General features: G+C 43.4%; 1 protein-coding gene across 3 annotated transcripts; it reads left to right on the forward strand.

The window, feature by feature from the left end:
- Positions 1 to 1,988: 1,988 nt before the first annotated feature.
- Positions 1,989 to 14,329, forward strand: TP53INP1 (tumor protein p53 inducible nuclear protein 1). 3 transcript variants are annotated; one of them, XM_082046863.1, is made up of 5 exons: positions 1,989 to 2,100; positions 5,201 to 5,484; positions 5,937 to 6,288; positions 8,446 to 8,479; positions 10,873 to 11,027. In XM_082046863.1, the coding sequence occupies exons 2-5, from the start codon at positions 5,373 to 5,375 to the stop codon at positions 10,888 to 10,890; spliced, it is 516 nt and encodes a 171-aa protein (XP_081902989.1). In that variant the 5' UTR covers positions 1,989 to 2,100; positions 5,201 to 5,372; the 3' UTR covers positions 10,891 to 11,027. The 3 variants fall into 3 exon arrangements, with proteins under 3 accessions (XP_081902989.1, XP_081902987.1, XP_081902988.1); XM_082046861.1 differs by lacking the exon at positions 8,446 to 8,479 and having other exon boundaries at positions 10,873 to 14,329; XM_082046862.1 differs by lacking the exon at positions 8,446 to 8,479 and having other exon boundaries at positions 5,940 to 6,288; positions 10,873 to 14,329.
- The last annotated feature ends 2,061 nt before the right edge of the window (positions 14,330 to 16,390 follow it).

Here is a 16,390-nt window from a genome sequence, read left to right on the forward strand (position 1 = left end):
GTTCTAACACAATGTAATTTTGCAATAGAAATAAATCCTTTAGGGCATTTATTCTGTAAATTTAATTTTCTGTCTCGCCTATCTCGAATTCACAGACATGCACTGCTTGTGCCATCTCCCCTCCCCCTTTTCTCCCTTCAGTCTTGGAGCCCCTATCATTGAAAATATCATTGATTTTGTGGGCTTTTTCATGAGTTGCTTCCATTTATAAAGCAAAAGTTCAATCAGACATACAGTTTACATGCTTTCATAGTGCTGATGTTATAAAAATAAAGTTGATTTCATAATTCAAGAAGGGTTACTTCGGCCCAGAAAAGTGTTTTCAAATACCAGACATTTGAAGTTTTTGCAAAAATATTGCAAATCGTACAGCTACGCAGTTTGTCAGTCAAGTTACACAGCCTATTCCAAGCCACAGGAAGACACTTTACAGCATTTTTCCAAAATTTACTTTCTCCATTTTGTTTCACATAAAAAAGCTTTGTCCTTACAAGGAAAAAAAATACAAAAAAGATATTATTAAACACTGAGGTTAAAAGATCAAGAAGTTTATCTGGGCTCCAGCAACTGTAACACAATCATGTTGCACGCCTTATGTTTTAGTAGAAAATGTTATTATTGCTTGCTACAAATCAAGTTATGCAGCACTACTGAAATCACGAAAAATCCTAAATTGTTAAGATGTATTGCTTGTAAAACACTGTTTGGCCCCACATCACCCATTTATTTCATTATCTTCCAAAGGACGGAGATACTTGCCTGGCCTGTAATCTAAAGCGACGATTAACACTCCGATATATCCAGAGTTGTATTAAGCGACCAAAGGTGTGCAGCACGGCTCTGCCAGCTCTCCTGGACCGTAACCCCACTGCCTGGAAATTCCTTTCCTTTTAGCTGCTCATGTCTCAGAATAGCACTGCATTTGTGTTCACCTTCTTTTCCTTAAAGAGGGAGTGGATGGGGTAAGTGACCTAATGCATGAGTTTTCTAAGGCTTCAGATGTGTGACTTGGAAACTGTGCAACCCAGGTGATGTCCTTCAACCTAATAATTGTTGAGGGAGGTGATTCTGCCCCTCTGCTCTGCTCTGGTGAGACCTCACCTGGAGTCCTGCGTCCAGCTCTGGAGCCCTCAGCACAGCAGAGACATGGACCTGTTGGAGAGGGGCCAGAGGAGACCACAAGTATCATCAGAGCAATGGAACAGCTCTGCTGTGAGGACAGGCTGAGAGAGCTGGGGCTGTTCAGCCTGGAGGAGAGAAGGCTCCAGAGAGACCTTATTGCAGCCTACTTAAATGGGGCTTAGAAGAAAGATGGGGGCCGACTTTTTACCAAGTAACAGTAGTGACAGGACAAAGGGTAATGTTTTATAACTGAAAGAGGGTAGATTTAGATTGATATAAGGAAGATGTTTTTCAATATGAAGGCAGTGAGTCCCTCGACTAGGTTGCCCCAACCAGCTGTGGATGCCCCACAGTGTTTAAGGCCAAGTTGGACGGGGCTCTGAGCAACCTGACCTGGTACAAGATGTCCCTCCCCACAACAGGGAGGTTGGACTAGATGCTCTTTGAAGACCCCTCTCAACCCAAACCGCTCTATAAATCAAGACTGTGCATGTATAATTACTAATCAAACACGCATGTTCAATTAACTTGCATATTTTGTTCCATTGTTAATGAATATTTTGTACAATTAATTACCTCTGTACATAACCACCTGCTTTCCAAGTTAACCATATAACTACCAGCTTCATAGAATTTCACAAGCAGCCTCCCACACCGTGTTCAGCATTTTATTACCTCAAATTTCGCAAATTTATTTGCAAACGACGACCAACGTGAGGGCGGGGCGGGGGCGGGGCGTGTGGGGGCGTGTCCATGCGGCTCAGCCCCGCCCCCGCCCCGCGGCTCCCCCAGCCGCGTCCCTGCCCGCCCGTCACGTGCGTTAGCGACAGCCGGCGGCGGCGCCCATTGGCGGAGGGGCGGGGAGGGGCGGGGCCGGGGCGGCCGGCCCGTCAGCTGCGCTCCGCGGCTATAACAACAAAGGGCTCCGCGGGGCGCAGAATTTTGTGCGGCCGCGGAGCCGGGAGTAGCGCGGTCCAGGTGGGTTTGCTTTGCGGGACTGGGGCCGGGCTCGCTGCCGGTGACCCGGCTCACGCACGGCGGGGTGTAATGTGGTCTGAGCGCCTGGGCCAGACGGTGAAGAGCAGCAGCGGAGCTCCCGTCTCTCTGGGCGCCCATCCCGGCTTCTTTCTCCTCGGGAAACACCGAGGCCGGGAGGGTTTTGCCGTTTTCGCGGCTGTCGAGCAGCCGGTAGTCCCGTCCCCCCGCCCAGCGGCGGGCAGGGCTCCGGGCGCAGCCGGGACGGTGCGCAGCGGCCGCGGGCTCTGCCGGGTCACCCGCCGCTCCGCGGAAAGCGGCTTGTTGGAGCCTCCTGCTGGTAACCGAGCGGCTGCGGAGCTGAGGGCATGGGGGGATCAGCGGCCAGAGGCGAACAGAGAACTGCAGAAGGGTTTTGGGAAGGGTGTCTTGTCTTTTGTTTCTTTTTTTTTTTTTTTTTTTTTCTTTTTAAACTTAGAATGCGCTCTATCTCTGCTAGGATAGAATGAAAAAAAAAATTAAAGCAGCAATTCAATGTTGTTGGCATGCATTGGATGTGTTATCTGTAACAGCCTTTTATCGCTACTGTAGCTGAGTCAGCTGTTCCTGGTCCTGTCTTTTCTTGCAGCTGGTAGATCCTGTCTGAGACGGGAGCACCTTGTACCTCTCTTTCAGCCGCTGTCTTATTCGCCTCCCCTAACGATGGCGCATAATAAGTGTCACTTCTTGGTTCCCGTCTGACTTACACAATAGCATGGAAGTGTGGCATGTTTAAAGGCACTTGTCCAAAAGGATGTGAAGACATCACCTAGTTTCCAAATGATTCAGATGTGTGGTTTTTTTCAAACCTCCTTGAGGTGGGGGGAGGGGAAAATGGGACAGCCTGCTTTTGATCTACGGGAAGATATTTATGGACCAAAAGCTGTAGTTTGTTTAGCTTGTGTTCTCAGGAACGGTGATGTCCCTTTTCTTTGTTAGGGGTTAATTAGTTGATGTTGCCGTGATGCCTATGGAGCCCTAATGTAGGAGTGAGAGCTCTCATCTTGTTCCACTGTACACACAGAACAAAAAGACAGCCCTTGCCTGAAGGTACTTCCAGGCTACATGTAGGAAAGCAGTAAAGCATGCGTGCGGCAGTGGGAGTACAGGGAAAGCCAGTGCTGACCAGCAATTACGCTATGGCTTGCTAGTTTGCCTAAAGAAAAAACAAACTCTTTTGTTCATAGGCCTTGTGCCAGAAGAGGGTTAGGGATGGATGTGGAAGATAACTGGAAAGCTACAGACTTCAGGCTTTCACTTGGAGTCTGCTTCTTTATCCATGGCAAGCTCAGTCTGTATCTGAAGTGCTCAAACCTTCTCAAGAAGATGCTTAGGAGCATTGTGGGCATTTGGCATTTCCTTAGGTAACCCACCCAGGCCTTAGCAAACTTAATGGTTAAAAGTGTTTCCTGCTAGTAACCACTGAAAACTGAACTTTACTGCAGTTAAAAGCCACTTCTGCTTGCTGTGAATGTAGAGGGGAATAAATGTTTGCCTCTTTCTTCACATAATTGACTGCTGTTGTCATTTTTCCTTCTCTCTGTTAAGCCTTTCCATTTTTAAAATGTTACTGCTTTTCTTTAAACTTCTGATCATTCTTGTAGTTTTCTTTAAGAGAGACAAGATGCTTCATTTTCAGGTGTGGTCTTTTATCACTACTGCAGCTGAGCCAGTTGTTCCTAGGCTTGTGTTTTCCTGCAGCTGACAGTTCCTGTTGAAGAGCTAGAGTGAATAACAACTCTTGAGTTAGCCTGTACTTTTCCATATTGCTTCTGAAGGCTACTTTAAATTCTAATCTTATCCTTTTGTGCTGTTTGAGTAAGGAGGTAGCTGCATAAATGTTTCTAGGAGCTGTGTTGTATGGATCTTGTCTTTGCATTGAAGAAGGTGGTGAATGGGGTCTGTGGTCCTGGGGTAGAATGATCTAGGAGGCCAAAATGACTCTTCAGTGAGAGTTATAGGGTGAAACAAGGTATACTGGCCTTAAATAATATTTGTTATGGGTTGTAGTCTGGATTTATCTAGTGTACTGTGTCTTACTCCCTTTCTCTTCCCGAATGCAGGCACACATAGCCTCTTACATGCATATCTTCTTCTCTATTTAATTATTAAACAAGTATTTAATCTGTAATAATTCTGACATGCTGTGATAATTCAAATATTTCTATGGTGGAATTAACCTGTAATTAATATGAATATTTTTCATGTATAGCCTTTACTTATTCAGCTACTTTAATGGCTTCTGTTTATTGGCTTGTACATAAATATTCAAAGGCTGTAAGCATGCTGATCTGAGGCAGTTGAACATTCAGCTTCTCAGCAGTGATGGGATTTTTCATCTTAACTACCAAATATAGAGTTTGGGCTTATGGTGACTAATTACATGTAGATTTAAGGAAGTGTATTGAGGAATAAACCTTAGTTTTAATTAAGCATACAAGTTACTTTTCCTTATTACTTATACTTACAATAGATGACTAGTTGAGAACTTGCTGTGAAAATGATCCCACTGTTGACTATGTAGTGTGCTTTGAACCTGAAGAGGGGATGTGCCTTCCTGTGGTGTCTGTGTGTGATGGGAGAGAGAAGATGCGCTGCCCTGGGCACCCCCGGGAGCCCTTGCAGGAGTCTCTGGGGGAGCTGTGAGGCTGTGTCAACAGGGGAGATGCCATGTCTGGAGCAGACAATGTGCGCTTGCCCTTCACATCTCCCCGTGACCAGGAGGAAGACAGGTGGGGAGCATCTCTGTGCGTGTAGGTGCAAGACTCCTGTACAAAAGTCCTCTCCTCCCATAGGAGAATGTGGGGATCGGCAGCCAAACAGACCTTTGCACGGGGAGGAGGAGGATATAGAAGAAGGCACTCAGCTCTGAGGAGAGACCTAGGCTTTTTCTGTGTGTATCTGAGTGGGAGGGAATGGTGAATGCCAGTGAAGCTGCCTCTTCTTTGGGGGGAAAAATGTTCACTGATGCCTCAGACTGCACTAATGCGAGGGTTTTTAATTTGTTCCCTAGGGATGTTACATATTGCTTTGTCATTAAGACCCCTGTCACAATTTTTTGCAGGTTTCACATAAACTGTTTACCAGTCATGCCTCTGCGTGTCCTGTACCTAAGCTGATAGAGCATCTATGCACTTCAGTCTCAAGTCTATGCCACTCTGCTAGTACAGTGTGAGCTGTGCCTTGAACCTTGGATATAAAGACCTACCAACCAAAGTCTTGTTCCTGCCTTAGTGATGTTCCAGAGGTTAAATAACATGTTCATGGGAGAGATTAATAGCTTGTCCAGCCAAGAGCCAGAGTTCAGTGAGAAAGAAGATGACGAGTGGATTCTGGTTGACTTTATAGGTAAGGTGTCTGTCAAATGTAAGCTCTGCCTAGAAGTCAGTAGCTTGGGAGAAACTTTAACTAAGAAAAGACAGTGTGGATTAGATAGTAGGGTGTCTTCCAAACAAATGTACCAAAACATGTTATGTAAACTGATGAGAAAAATGATGTCAGGTTTATAAGCCTGACACAGGCTTCAGCAGAACAGATAAAATGTGTTTGACTCATTACACAATTGTCTTGTTTTACTGATAACAGTTGTTTTACGTGTCTAGCATGGCTTGTCAGGGAACTCCCTTTTAACCTCCCCTTTAAAAAAAAGAAAAATTGTATATGCTGATAGGGGTTTATTTCTGTTTCTTTGTTTTGTTTTCTATGTCCTGTTTCTGGTTATGTGCAACCTTGTTGTTTTCGACCCCCTGCAATCACCAACTTCCATGGGTTCCTCTCAACTGACTAATGGCCACCTACAGCAGACGCTTGCACTAATTGCTCCGTGGAGGAAGCAGACATCACTGAAGCATCGGTTGTGGATGGCTCACCCGTCTTCTCTTGTTTACCGTCCCCCTTGGAACACTTGCCAGAAGCCAGCGAGTCTTGCTTCATCCAGTTCGAGTCATGTCCCATGGAGGAGAGCTGGTTTATCACCCCACCCCCATGTTTTACTGCAGGTGGATTAACCACTATTAAGGTGGAAACCAGTCCGATGGAGAACCTCCTCATAGAACATCCCAGCATGTCCGTGTATGCTGTCCACAATACCTGTCACAGCCTTAATGAGACTGGATGTGGCGATGAGGAGTTTCACAGCCCAGGTAGTCCCAGGTATGTCTGACTTCTCTTGTCAAGGACCTCTGTTGCTGAAAATATCTGGTTTCTACATGATCAGCTTAGACACTTAATACTGAATTTTCCAGCTTATTTTAGAGCAAGTGAATAAAGCATGGATACTAGACAAGGTGGGTATGGTGGTCAGGGCTGCCTGCTTAGAAAAAATGTTATACAAGATGACCCTGGCAGGAAATGGCTGGGTATGCTATTTTGACACTGCAGTGAATATTTATGGAGCTTAATTGTTCCCTCACAGAATATACTCCAGTCCTGTTGAAACTGGTGGCAGTTAACTGGATAGCTGATAACGTAGGTTTGAAAGTACTTTGCCCCCTCCATAGCTATGTGTATTTTTCATAACTATTAGTCAGAACCCTTTCAGTCACCTTGTGAGATGTAAAATATTACTTTCACTATCCTGACAAGGAAGTCTATTTTGATATTTTATGTTCCTCAACCTAGTGATAGATTAGGGCAGGATTACATTTTTCCACAGATGGCTTGTGGAACAAAATCAAGCAGAAATATTGCACAAAACTTACCTCAAGGTAAAAATTTATGCTGCAGACTTCTAATTTTAGCAAGGTAAAAGTTGTGCAGTTAGATTTCTTTTTCTTTTGGGAGTCCTAAAGATCTGACCATGTGGAATTATTGCAGATGCATGCTTGTTGTGCGCTGCTTCTTCAGTGGTAAATGCCCAGAATATACAAATATGAGTATAGTGATATATGATAGACTGTTTCAGTTGGAAGGGTCCTACAGTGATCTTCTAGGCCAACTGCCTGACTACTTTGGAGCTGACCAAAAGTTAAAGCATGGTTTTAAGAGCATTGTCCAAATGCCTCTTAAACACTGACAGGCTTGGGGCACTGACGAGCTCTCTAGGAAGCCCGTTCCAGTGTTTGACCACCTGCTCAGTAAAGAAATGCTTCCTCATGTCCAATCTAAACATCCCCTGGTGCAGCTTTGAACCCTTCCCACATGTCCTGTCACTGGATCCCAAGGGTCAGAGCTCAGCACCTCCCTCTCCACGTCCCCTCCTCAGGGAGCTGCAGAGAGCAATGAGGTTGCCTGTCAGCCTCCTTTTGCCCAAAATAGACCATCCCAAAGTCCTCAGCTGCCCCTCACAGGACATTCCTTCCAGGCCTTTCACCAGCTTGGTTGCCCTCATCTGGATTCATTCAAGGACTATGCATGTATTCAAGTATCCATAGATGTATACAAATAGAGTATTTTTGCCATCATGTCTCCACGCTTGCCCATGTATTCGTGGATTTGAAAACAAAGGGGTGTTTTGTGAATCCTGGTTAATAACAAAGACTGACTTGTCCTCCTGTCTGGTGCCTACACTTAGAAACAATTGGAAAAAAAAAAAAAAACAGCATAATATGGTAAGCTTTGTTACACATGAAAAAAATCAGTGTAATAGTAGAGTTGCTGTAGGTAGATGCCCATTGACTTTTCTGACGTCCTTGCCATATTTAAAGTTCTTACATCAAAGAAGTGTGTGACTCTGAGATGACATGCTACTCTATAATATTGAAATATATTGCTGCTCCATTGATCTTGGAGACCAGGGGATTTGTATAAATATTTGGAGAGGGCAGTTTGTGATGTTAAGCATCAGGAGTCTAGTTTAACTTAAATCGGGGGGAAGCTGTGAGCACATAGCACCTTTAAATTGAGGATCTGAAAGAACCTGCAAGAGAACTGTAGGCTGTAAGACATACCCTAGTGAAAGACAGCAGATCAGCTTATCTAAAATACTGATTACGGGGGATAGTAACATGCAAAGTAAGACTCTGACTTTTCTCAGACTTGTGAACTAGGGATACAGGTATAAATTCCTCTAGAGACAAATCTTATGTTGTGCTGTACATTTAAGCTGCTTTAATGTGTTGCAAAGCTAAAGGTGTCTGGCCTCAACTGGTGTGTAAGTTTCTTCACATTTAATTCGGTGCTGTTGCTTTGTCAGAGGACTGAGACTTTTGTAAAGAGTTATTTAGGGTGGCAGAACTGGGAGTAGACTGAAGTCTAAAGCTGAAGTAAATTACAGAAACTGGGAAAATTGCTTACACTGATAATGCAGTAAGTTTCAAAAACTGTTTTGAAGTCATTAGTGGTTTAATGGTTGGCCATTTAACATTGTAGGGCCAAGAAAAGCTGCTTAAGGCACACTGGCACAGTAAGTACTACTGTTTTGGGACAGTGCTTTTTGTTTGATCAGGCTGCTAGCAACACTGCTTCATCTAGAGCCTTGTCTGCCAAAACAATACTGGTTTTAGGACTAACCTTTGTGCCAAATGATGTTACTTGATCAAGCCTAACTACTTCTGCTTTAACAAGCCAAAATGCTAAGTGCAGAAAAAATTACTTAAGTATTAATTGGGGTGGGGCCTGAAGCCTTTAATGTTTCTTGTGAGGTCTGGCTCTATAGCGCAACTAGCAGAATATTTATGCTTTCTAGCAAAATAGATGCCAAGAACATAGCAGCAAATGTATGTAGTGGCCGTTTGCCTTTAGGTGCAGCCCCTCTAAAATGGCATTTTGACCACACTGGTGAAGGCTCATCAGCCCTGTTCTGTGTCCAGCTCTGTAGGGCCAGGCTACCAAAGGCAACTACTAAGATAGCAGAGTGCTGCATTTTGAAAGAGTATGTGGCCTTCTAGCTAATTCAAATCACCTCTGCTATCCCAGTTTCCCTTTGAGATGGCAAGTAGAAGAGTGTTGGTTTGCAAACCAGTGCTGGAAGGGTATTTGATAAGAGGGGAAAAGAGCTCAAACATCTTCAACCAGGAATTTTAAACCAGTTTTTCTCCTTTTGCAAAGGAAATCTGTTTCTCCTTTTAAACTCCTTTCAAAGGAGAAGGGTGTTGTATAAACTTCCCCCTGTTCATCAAGCCTAGTCATTTTTCCATAACAAACCACAATCCTTTGTATTAGAAGTTGATTCCTTTCACTTGCTAATGACATGCAGCAAGGGCATGCTTAAGAAATATGGGTTCTAATAGCACAATGTGGTGTGACTTCCCAGCTCCTTACAGCTTTCCCAAGAAAGCTTTTGGCTGAAGTTCCACCTCTAGCACTGTTGAACCTGTTAAGGGATGGTTCCACGTAGAAAACAGTAGCTCCATGCTTGCAGGCACACTCATGTAAGTTAAACTGGTGTAATCTGCATAGACAAAGTGTTTACAAGGCACTGTGAATTGATTTGTGCTGTCTTATTCACTTTTTTCTTGCTTGGTATTTCAAGTGCTAAGTTTAGGACAGCATCCAGTGAGTAAATGGGAAAAATCAACACGTCACACATGACTATTCTGGAGTCTGTAGGCTTTAGTCAGTCATCTCAAGCTAGCCAAGGAGCCAAAAGCAAGTGGATTTGGATATTTAAAAGGAAAAAGCAGAGAGGAGGGAGGAGGACTCCCTTGCTGGCAGAGTGCTTTGCTCCAATGTGGAGTGTGGGAAGGCAGAAGAGCTCAATTCTCTGCCAGGCACCTGCAGGACCCCAAGGGCAAGGCTGAGAGCACGTAGTGTGGGCACAGTGGATGAGACTTACATCTACAGAGACATCATACAATACAAGCAACTTAAGCTCCTCCAGAGGAGATTTTTATTATAGAGGCATGTTAGTGCTGAAAAATTGACTTCACAAGAGGCTTCTTGCTCATGCCTGAGCAATCTCCTGCTTTTGCAGACACCCTTCCAGGGCACCACTGAGTTGAGAGCTGGTAGTTGGGTCCTGAGTGGGGAGGGAGGAGGCAGGTAACTCCAATACCGCTGGTCTCACAACAGCTGTGGCACTCGGGCTTGGGATTTGCTTTGCTTTTAAAAATGCTAGGCTATTTTTAGCTTCACTTTGGAAGTTTCAGGAAACACGAGTGATTGTTCTGTCAAGTAGGGAAGTCCTTTTTCAGTACGTCAGTCCCTGCTTGCATAGGCCGCTGGTTTGTATTTTTTCAGTAGTGCATGATGGAATAAGGATTTTCCAGAACTGCTGACTCTTTGCTCATGAAATCTAGAGGGCTGGCTGGGGAACAGTCCTTCTAAGTTATTTTCTGTGTGTGTCACAACTGGTCTATCTTTCCCATTCCTCTGCATAAACATTGTTTGGATTTACTTGTGTGGCTGGCAATCTAAACACACTTTCATTAGTGTGCTGCTGTTTTCAGGCCAAACCACCTACGTTCAAGATAATTTTAAACCAAACTTTGCCTAATGGGTAACTCCAAAGTCTTCTAAAGCTGGAGCAGTGTGACACATAGTGCCTTGTTTCTGAGCTATTTTGCATCTTGGCCTTAGTGTGGTGTGGTGGGGAAGGGTGCAATAGCATAATACACCAGAAGTCCAAAGGCTATTGTGGTGCCTTCACACTAAATGTGAGCTAGCAGCACTACGCATTACTTACCAGGTGGTTTTCCTAAACTGGCTTGACCTTGCCTCAGCCCAAACCCCTGTCAAGTAGGAGGATGCCATTTTGAAACAATGGATGTTCATGTCCATGTTCTCTCACCCTCTATGGTTTGCATGTCTTTCCAGTGCAATTCAGTAATGACTGATACCTGCTTGTTATGTTTCTAGACTGGAGGCCCAAAATGAAACGGGACAGCGTGTTCACTGCTATGTCACAGCTCTTGCTACTCGTTCAGCTTTTCTGGAAAAAAACAAGAGCTTTCGTCCTACCCACTGGATAAAAGAGCATAATGACAGACACTATCTCAACAGAAATGGTCTTCGTCGCCAAAACCTTACCAGGGATTGCCACTCTCGGCAAATCAAGCACAATGGACTGTTTGTTCACCAGCCTTGCCAGCGTCAGTTCAATTACTGATGGCTCCTGTGGTTTTAATCTATGGTCTAATTGTCTTAGGTTGCTCTTGTTTTCATGCGTAGGTAAGTGTGGTCAATCTGAAGCTGATCATCAGTCCCTCAAATACAATCGTAACTAGTGTTGCAGTTGTTTGAAATTACACATAAATCTCCAAACATCTTGCAGCAAGCCCTAAACATTGATGTTAAATATCAATGTCTTGGAAGCCTGTCAGTACAATAGTTTGTGTGCTGTTTTATAAACTATGATGTATAGATGGGTTCTTAGTTGGTATTTTAAAGAAACTTAACTGAGATGGAAATCAGTTACATTTTGCATTAATCCAAGTGGAGTTAGAAAATTTGAGGTTAGCTGTGTGCTTTAATGACCAGTAATTGGCAGCTTGTTTATCTGTATTCAACATATGATTACTGTCTAACAAGGAAATACTATAGCTGCTGGCGGATATTATATAGCTATGCTGAACTGTTACAGGAAGGACATCTAATCTAAATTACCTAGTACCTACTTCTGTTAGTGGAGTCTCTGTAGGTGTGTTGGGTACTTAATATGTGTATCAGAAAGGGGTTAAATGTCCCCCCCGCAATATTGTTGCAGAATGATATGGCACTGGTGTTACAGATGTGTAGTACCTCACAGTAGAGTGGAAGGAAAAGTGGACCTGTGGGTTAAGTGCAGATGCACAACCCAGAGAGATGAACTGAGTTTTACTTGGTACAGTTAGAGTTCTTGCTCCCTTTCTCTAACTATTTCTCTTTCTGTCTTTGAAAGATGTATTTTCCCTACCCTATTTCATTTAATTGCTAGTCTAGTTAAAGGAAAAAGATGGTGGATCAACCATTATTTTAATCCCATCAGTAGCTGACTGTTCTTTAAAGAAGTCAGGCTGATGGACAGCTCTTTCTGAGCTGCTAATTGCTGTTAGATTGTCTCATATTTACGGATTGAGGGTAGCTCAAATGTAGCTGCAAAGAAAATTTTATCAGAAGTTCTAATTGTATCTCTTTCTCTCTCTCTGAAAATGGAGTCTGAGTTAATTGTGACTGGAAATGAAGGGCAGTGTGTGTCAAGGAGAAGAGCATGCTGAAAAACAGTACAGAACTAAACCTGGTGATAACAAGGTATACAAAAACTGAGAGAGATCAGCAGTGATTGTTCTTCTAACCCATTGAGGGCAGAAGGACTGGACAGCGATTCTGTGAGCCAACAGGAAAGAAAAGCCATTCAAAACTAACGAGTAGTTTTCTTAAGAACACTGTGCAAGATGTTTTGGAAGTTGGCAGGCCCTTAAAAAAGTAAAGTTCACCTGTTAACAAAGAGTGTGTGTTTTACACAGCAGCCATATAGCATGCCAAACCCTGATAAATCAATCTGGGAAGTAGATGAAATGGCTATGGAGGTGAGGAAGCAGAAATCTGCACAAAAAGAAGGGGGAAGAACAGTAAATTTATCCCCCTTTTTGTCAGTGCTTAATGTGACTTACTGTTTTGTTTCTTTTTTTCCCCCTTGTGTTTAGTGCCTAGGGCATTAAAGTGTTAACATGACATGTCTTCCAGTAGACCTTATACAGAAGTTAGTATAAGGAGTCATGTGAGGAGTCTTTTTAATACCAGGCAAGACGAATAATGTGAATTATTCCAGACCTATGAAGTATTTTAAATGCAGCCGAATGCTTCAATTTCACTGAAGCAAAATCCCAACAATTTGTATTGGCCTTGATGTAGTGGTACTGTTGCACATTCTGCAGCTGTAATTGTTGTGGAACATATTTAGTGTACAGGAAACAGCATTTATAATATCTTGCTGCAGATGTGCTGCTTCACTGGGATTAGTTAGAATTGTTGCAAAGGGATGTTGACAAATGGTTGAAAGTATAAAAGCAAGTGATGCTTTCCTGGATACACTAGTCTTTTTAAGACACATGAAATTCACATGGACAGTGAAAGAGAACAAGATTGGTTACATCTTGAGTTTCCAAAACAGATTTGGTTCCTATTCTTTTCAGCAGTATGTGCCCATGTCCATGCAACGGTTCTTTTGCGGTCCAAATACTCTGGTTTACCTGCAAATAGCTGCAGTTTCATCAGTCTATCATGCCTTCATAAATACTCTTACTTGCCTCAGATTATCTACTTTTATCACTCCAACTCTTTGCCCAGCTTAAACTTCCTTCTCCTCACTGCCAACTTTCTAGCTCAGGAAAATCCTTTGCTTTCCTGTATCACTTTTCTTTATATAAAGGTAACTACTTTCCTTCAGCTTTAATTTTCTTAAAGTGAAATGAAGGAAGATGGAGTCTCCACCTCCCCATGTTGGAAGGAGTAAGTAATCCTTTAACTGTTAACAGGGAGATGGAGTTGAGAGTATAAGGCTCCCAGGCATTACAATGAGAGCCTTGGTCTGTTTTTCTCCGTAGGCAAGTAAATGCAACTTTAGACTGCTCCTAGAATTGGGAGATACTGATCTTTTTATACTACATTACTAGATAACTTTCTGGTGATGAAAGCCTATATCTTTCAGGATATAAACTGTTTTGTTGCACAAAGCTGTGCTTCTCAATTTGTAATATTGGAAACCATATTATTGCGCGAGATAGTGCTGCATCAATGGCTTTTTGTTGATTTGTTTTACATATTTATGTTGGTCTAGCCCTGGTTTGTGCCTGGAGCTATTGGGCAATTAATTTGTTTTGGTTTTATGTTTTAGTAGTGAACTGTGTGGCTTTTTATATTGGTTTTGAATTGTATTAAAGTGTGTGTTTTTTCTTGTGAAAGTGGAGGCCTTGCACTGTCTCGTACTGATTGATATTCATGAATCTTGCTGAAACTGTATTTTCATATTATTGGTCAATAGACAGATTTGCATTTTAAACTGTGCCTTCTACACAGCAAACTTGAAGATTCAAAAGGGACATTTCAGTTAGGATTAATACTGTACATCAGTCTATGCATATATGGCAGCTTCTCTCCAGAGCCACTTTTCTATTTGTAGCAGTTCTTTTGATATGGAAGAATGTCTGGCTCTTATTTTTAATAGTTTAACACAAGCTGAAAACCAACAAAATACAGCACTTTGCCAAAAAGTAGTATTGCTTAACTGGTGTGTATTTTCTAAAGCAATCTTCTGTATTTTGTTTTCCTAGTGCGTTCTGCTCACCATGGGGAGGACATGATCTTAACTCTCAATAAAAAAATGGCCTATTAAAAATTGTCAGTCTGTTCTCTTATGTTACAGGTCGGTCAAAATGCAAATGCCTGAGCACCCTATTGAGGTGTGGTAGGTACAGGTACCGAGTATCTCGGAATGCTTGCTCTGGTACAGAAATTCCTCAGGAAATCAGTTTGCATTGCTAATCAAGTGACCATGCGTGGTATAAGTAGTCTTTTACACCTCTGCTGGCTGCTGCGTTTCCTGGTCAGAATGCAAAAGTGCCATAGGTGAACAGGCCAGAGAGGAAAAACACACTGTCACTTAAGAACGTGCACAAGGTGGGGAGAAGGTTTTTCCTTTTCCAGGCTGAAGCTCTCCTGTGTCAACTCATACCCATTGCCTTTCATCCTCCTGTCATGCACCACCATGAAGAAGCTGTGTGGAAGGCAGTTGTTAGCATTCAAGACGTGGAAGCAGAGACAGGTAACCTGTGAGTGACATAGGGATCCTGTGCAAATGCCCATGGATGGTGTTAGGAAAGACGAAGCCGAGCCATCTGCAATAGAACCTGGCAAGGGATGCAGAGGACACCAGGCCTTCCACGGATATATGAGCTGCAAAAGGAAGATGAGAGAAAATGTGAGCCTGCTGCTAAACCGGGCAGGAGTCCTTGTGACAAGGGACATGGAGAAGGCTGAGGTCATCTTTGCTTTGGTCTATGCTGGTAAGACCAACCTTTGGGAATTGCAGGCCCCTGAGGCCAGTGGGAAAGGTTAGACCAAAGAAGATCAGCCCTTGGCTGAGATAGAGAAAGAAACACCTAAAGAGATGGTATGTACACAGATCTATGGGACACAGCCATGAATGGTGAAGGAGCTGGCTGATGTCATTGTGAATCTGTTCTCAATTATCTTATAGGTGATAACAATGGACAGGATTCCTGAGGGCTAAAAAAAAAGCCACACACACAAAAAAAAACTCAAGGAAAACAAACAAACAAAAAAAACACCACAAAACAAATGTCCTTCCCATTTTCAAGAGGGACAAGGGGAGCTACAAGACAGTCAGTCTCATATGGATCTCTGGGAAGGTGATGGAGCAAATAATCCTGGAAACCATTTCCAAATGTGAACAAGAAGGTGATTAGGAGTAACCAGATTAGATAACTGGCTCAGTGTATGAGGGGAGAGCAGTGGATACAGTGTATCTTGACTTTAGCAAGGCTTTTCACAGTGTCCCACATAACACACTGCCAAATGGATTAATAATGGACCATGTAAGTAGATGGTGAGTAGGTGTGTTGAGAACTGGCTGAACTGTTGTGCTCAGAGAGTTGTGACCAGTGGCATGGAGCCCAGCTGGAGGCCAGTTGCTACAGGTGTCCCCTAGCAATACTGAAGCTCACACTAAAACCTTCATTAATGACTTGGGTCAGGGGGCAGAGGGCACAATCAGCAAGCTTGCAGAAGACAGGAGTTGTTTGTACTCCAGAGGGCTGGGCTGCCATCCAGAAGGACCTCAACAGACTGGTGAAAAATGGCTTGACAGGAACCTCATGAATTCAACAAGGTGAAATGTGGAGTCTTGTACCTGGGAGGAAAAACAACTGCAGGCACTAGTACAGGCTGGAGGCCAAGTGGCTGGAAAGCACCTTGTCAGAAAAAGCCCTGGGGGTCCTGGTGGATACCAAGTCAATCATGAGCCAGCAATGTACCCTTGTGGCCTCAAAAACTAAAAGCTTCCTGGACTGCATCAGGTAGTGTGTTGCTAGGAGGTGGAGGAAGGTGATCCTTCCTCTCAGCGCTGCTGAGTGTGTCCAGTGCTGATCTTCCCAGGATAAGAGACACGTGGGCATACTGGAGTGGACCCAGTACGAGGCCAGGGAGACAATAATAGGGTTGAAGACTGAAATGGGGAGAGGCTGAGAGCTGGGATTGTTTATGCTAGAGAAGAAAATGAGGGATCTTGTCAGGATATATAAACATCTTATGGGGCAGAAAGGAAGACAGAACCAGACTCTTCTCTAGTGATGCCCAGTGAAAGGACAAAAGGTAATGGGTGCAAGCTGAAATATGAGAAATTCCATTTAAATGTAAGTAACTGGTCTTATATGGATTG

Source organism: Streptopelia decaocto (assembly GCF_964273445.1).
Source record: "Streptopelia decaocto genome assembly, chromosome: 2".
Taxonomy (NCBI): domain Eukaryota; kingdom Metazoa; phylum Chordata; class Aves; order Columbiformes; family Columbidae; genus Streptopelia; species Streptopelia decaocto.

Bases quoted from the DNA above. Each gene is read 5' to 3' on its own strand.
- TP53INP1 (XM_082046861.1), top strand. From the start codon at position 5,373: ATGTTCCAGAGGTTAAATAACATGTTCATGGGAGAGATTAATAGCTTG. The intron at 5,485-5,936 runs GTAAGGTGTCTG...GGCCACCTACAG, and splicing joins GATTCTGGTTGACTTTATAG to CAGACGCTTGCACTAATTGC. The intron at 6,289-10,872 runs GTATGTCTGACT...TTATGTTTCTAG, and splicing joins CACAGCCCAGGTAGTCCCAG to ACTGGAGGCCCAAAATGAAA.